This window comes from Erithacus rubecula (genome assembly GCF_903797595.1).
Source record: "Erithacus rubecula genome assembly, chromosome: 1".
NCBI lineage: Eukaryota > Metazoa > Chordata > Aves > Passeriformes > Muscicapidae > Erithacus > Erithacus rubecula.
In genome coordinates, this window is record NC_136658.1 from 26898020 (window position 1) to 26902472 (window position 4453).

General features: G+C 44.4%; 1 protein-coding gene across 1 annotated transcript; it reads right to left on the reverse strand.

Annotated features, from left to right (window-relative positions):
* Positions 1 to 1550: 1550 nt before the first annotated feature.
* On the reverse strand, positions 1551 to 2655 carry LOC306807128 (taste receptor type 2 member 40-like; the record flags this gene model as incomplete). Its single annotated transcript, XM_079316428.1, has 1 exon — positions 1551 to 2655. The coding sequence occupies one exon, from the start codon at positions 2653 to 2655 to the stop codon at positions 1723 to 1725; it is 933 nt and encodes a 310-aa protein (XP_079172554.1). The 3' UTR covers positions 1551 to 1722.
* Positions 2656 to 4453: the final 1798 nt, after the last annotated feature.

Genomic DNA, 4453 nt, shown 5'->3' on the forward strand with positions numbered 1-4453 from the left:
TTGGATTACAAACAGGGAGTAAGAGAAATTGCCAACCCTCAAACAAGATGCATGTCTTCAGAGGATCCTACTCCCAGTAACTGTCATTTTCCTACAAATACAAGGGTTGTTATTTTCTTTACCCAAACAAATCTTTATCAAACTAATCTTGGAATTCATCCAATGGAATACAGGAGTTTATTTGATGGTGTATATGATGCATGTTGAAGATGGTTTTATTGATATGACAATAGTTGATTAACTGGTCATTTACAGACACAAAGCTCTTCCAGATGACTGACACTATGAGGTGCCTTCTGATATTTCTGTCAGCTCTTAGATCCCCAAGTTCATGTTAATGAGCTGGTAATGATTTGATATCATTGTATGGAAAGGGAGCTTTGGAGGGAAGATGTAGTCACAGAGGCAGGAAAACAGCACAGGAGTGTGTTTTGGGTGTCTGTGCATGAGGAATGTGGAATAATGGAACGTTAACCCCACGGTGTGAGAGCAGCTGTTCAGGGTGTCCCTGCTGAGCAGCCGTGTGCCCCAGAGCTCAGCCAGGAGCAGGACAGCACACAGGGACTGTGGGCTGAGCACAGCCCACGTGCTGTGCTTGTTGGTGTGGTCAGAGAGCTCTGAGGATTGTTGCTGGAGGCTGTTGAGGGGAGAGCAGGGCAGGGCAGAGGATGGACCGAGCCTCCCTACACGGGCGTTTCATGGTGCTGAGCTGGGAACCAGCATGTGGCACTGGTGCTGACAGAGGCATGCCAGGGTGTCACTGCCATGTGCTCATCTCCCTGCATGTGTGTCCAATGGCATTAAAAATGTCCCTGCAAGCCACTGCTGCCACCTGTGAAACAGTTTCTGTCATGAGGGGAAGGAAAACTCCAACACAAGTTATCCTTTGACATGATATTCTTTGAAGTTTCAAACAAAACAATTCAGGCACAGACTCAGATCAATTACAGGTACCATTGTTTCAAACAGATTGACAGCATCCAAACCAGATACATTGAATGAGGGTGGGCTTAGTGAACACAAGGCTTACATCATGAATGTTTCTGTGACAGTCACTTTAAAAGTATATAAAATCCCATTGTGTCTGAAAAGGGTCATCAAACTCCAGTTCTGATGTTACAATAATGCAGGGAAACAGATCAGTATTTCAGCAACAGCAGGAAACTCAAAAGGCCACGTCATTTTTCCCTGAATCATACTGGAATCTTATAGACACCTTCAGTATCAAAGAATATTTTTCTAGAAATCAATCAGAGTGGAAATAAGATCAGTAGGATCCTCTGAACATGTGAGGAATTCCTTAGCATCCTCCTTAGGTGCTTTTAGGAATCAGAAACAGCATTCAAGCTTTATATTCACAAAGGAAATGTGACCATGCCTGTCTTAACCTGGCTGTGCTTAACCTGGTCTGTTCTGCTAGTATCATGAATTGTAACTTAAAGCATTCCAAGAGATTGCATTCTAGTCTGAGTCCTGGCCCTGTTTCTCTGCTGTGTTAGAGAAGCTGTGGTGATTTCCAAGGAAAGTACAGCAAAAAGTAGTCAACTTACAGAATTATTTGCAACAAGATTCCCACCCAAGTCAAGCCCATTTCCACATTGTACATGACTGCAGATCAAGGCTCTAAGCTGCTCATTCCAGCATCAATTATTTATACCTCTGATGATTTCAGTTTATTTCATTTGTATCTAAACTAAAAAGTCCAGGTTAAGCCACTGTTTTTTACATGGATGCAGCTCTGACACGACAGTTAGTGTGGTGCCAAATCTGAGCTGGCATCTTTCTAAATTTTGGATTGCTCCAAATTAAGACTATGGTGTGTCCTGTAGGACAGGCAGCCATTAAAACTACACAGATCGAGTCTCCCTTGCTTAAAGGTGAAAAGACTTCGAATAAGAGGACATGCACACATATAAAATATGTAACATAAAGGATAAGGAAGGAGCAGACTGACTTGATGGCTTTCATATGGGCTTCTAAGCTGGGATCCCTGAAGCCACTTGCATTATTTTGCATCCTTCTGGTGTGTATCCACAGAGACCAAATCAGCAGAACACTTGAAAGAACAGACAGTATTAAAGGCATACCTATCCCAGCATTAGAGAGAAGAATGAATAAACCCATATTGTCTTTCCTTGTGGTTCTCATTGCTGAAGAGTTTGTCATGGGTAGAGGAGCAGTGAAGTTGCTGTGCACACTGTAGACATCCCAGGCAAAGGGAATTGCAGCTGTGAAGGAGCAGAGCCATGATGTGAGCAGCATCCAGGGCATCAGCCTGGCAATTCTGTGCTTCAGCCAGATGAAGAAAGAGTGTGTGAAACTGGCAACCTTGATACAATAGAAGACACTAAGCCAGGCTCCAAACCAGAGGGTGGAGTAATACAGAAATGTAAAAATTGTCTTGGATGGTGCAAACAAATGTTTGATATAATAGAAGGGTTCATATATTATAGTAATTAATACATCCAGAATAGTCCATGACTGCAAAATGAATGCAGATAAACTCAGAGAGATCACAATCATATCATATGGGGGCCATGTTTTTCTCCCAATGCAGCTTGATGAACTGGCAGCCAAGATGATTCCATTTCCTAGAATTCCTGCCATGGATTCAATTATAGTAATTGATAGACACAGGAGAGCAAATGATATCATCACTGTAAGCCAAGAGATCAGAGCTATTACTCAGCTTCACCTGGACCCTTGAAAGCCTCAGATCTGTCAGGCACTGGCAATCCCAAGGAGGTGTTGTGAGCAATGCTCACCTATTTATCTGAGGGTCAGCAGTATCCCAATGCCATTTAATATTTCTGCTATTTTACATGTTGTTTTGGGGGTTGATGTCTAATTTGTCTAATCATGCAAATTGAGTCAAGATTCAGTTACACAGTTTTCATTTTGGTGCAAGGCTTTGCATTAGAAGGGTTATGGAGCAGGTGAACTGTAATGTTTACAAATGTGGATTTCCACTCCAGTGTCTGATGTTTTGTTTTGCATGTTTAGATTTGCTTTTTCTATCTAATGCCTTAATATCTCTCTTTCTTGCACAGATATCTCTTCAGAGTTTCTGAGACATATTGCTATGGCCTCTTCTAATGCTGGGGTAACTCTTTTCCTTTTCAGACATTTTCAAATTGCTGCTGCAAAGGGGATTACCATGCTTTTATTTTATGTGAGGAGCACTTTAAGTGCTATAATTATCCTTTATATTTGCTCTAAGTGTCCAAAGGAGAACATTAAATTTCTATTGGAATCTAAGCAGGTGGGAAAGGAAAATCCCTTTACAGAATACCTTACTAGTCCATCATCTGCAGCAGATATCCACACTGCAGCCTGAGCAGAGCTCCCTGGCAGCAGGTGGTTGTGCCCTGGAGGAAGCTGCATCCTGTGGAGATGCCAGCATGGCAAAGGCTCCTGGCAGGGGCTGCAGCCTGTGGGATCCCATGCTGAAGCAGTTTGTTCTTTGGAGATTGCACCCAGTGGAGAGGATCCTCTCTGCAGTGCCCATTCCCTGCTCAGGAAGGGAGGAGGTGGAAGAGTAAAGAGGAGTGGAATGGGGGGGGGGGGGGGGGAGGGGGAAGGTTTCTGCTTCTGTTCTTTCCTTCTCACGTCCCTAGTCTCTTACTGATTGGCAATGAATGAAATTATTTTGCCCACATTGAAGGAATCCCCACCAGGCCAGGCAAAGACACAGAGGGCTCTGTCAGGCCTGCAGTTCAGCCACATCAGGGCAAGGATAGCAGATAAGCTCTGTGAGGACAATTAGGGACAGCCACAAGGCCAGGGATTGGCAGACATATCCAGAGTGATAGGACGTGTCTGAGATGAAGGCAGTAATTAAAGGCTGCAGGCCAGGATCAGTATCCAGGTGAGCTAGGCAGGTGGAAAGGCCCAGGCAAAGCTGCAGCAGAGCTCAGGGAGGGCTCAAGGGTGAGCACCCAGCTTAGCAGCAGCTCCTGAACACAGCGGGGGCTACGCCCCACTCAGGCTTGTCCCAGCAATGTGCTAAAAGTTCAGGCATTTGCACTGTGGAAGCTGGCTCTGAGCTGAGGCAGCCAAACCCCCAAAAGCAAGGCCTTCATTTCACCAGAAAGCCCATTCAGAGCTTTTTGTCTTGCCCTGTCCCAAGTCACACAGAGAAGCAGCACAGCCTGGCACACAGGATTTCTTTCTTAAAATCATGTTGTGCCTGAATGAGTACGTGTCCGAGGTAATAATTTCCAGCTGTGCTTATGGGACTGCAAATAGAGCAGGATCCTGTAGGGATCTCTCATGTAGATATTTGCATTTTTTGCCCTGAGTTACTGACTCACTGTTGGTTTGGGGTCAACAGCACAGATGATTTGTCTAAGGAATCAAATTGGGTGAAGATTCAATTACACGGTTTTCGTTTTGGTGGAGGGATTTGCATTGGAAGGGTTATATAGCAACTCTGCTGTGGTTTATAGAACTG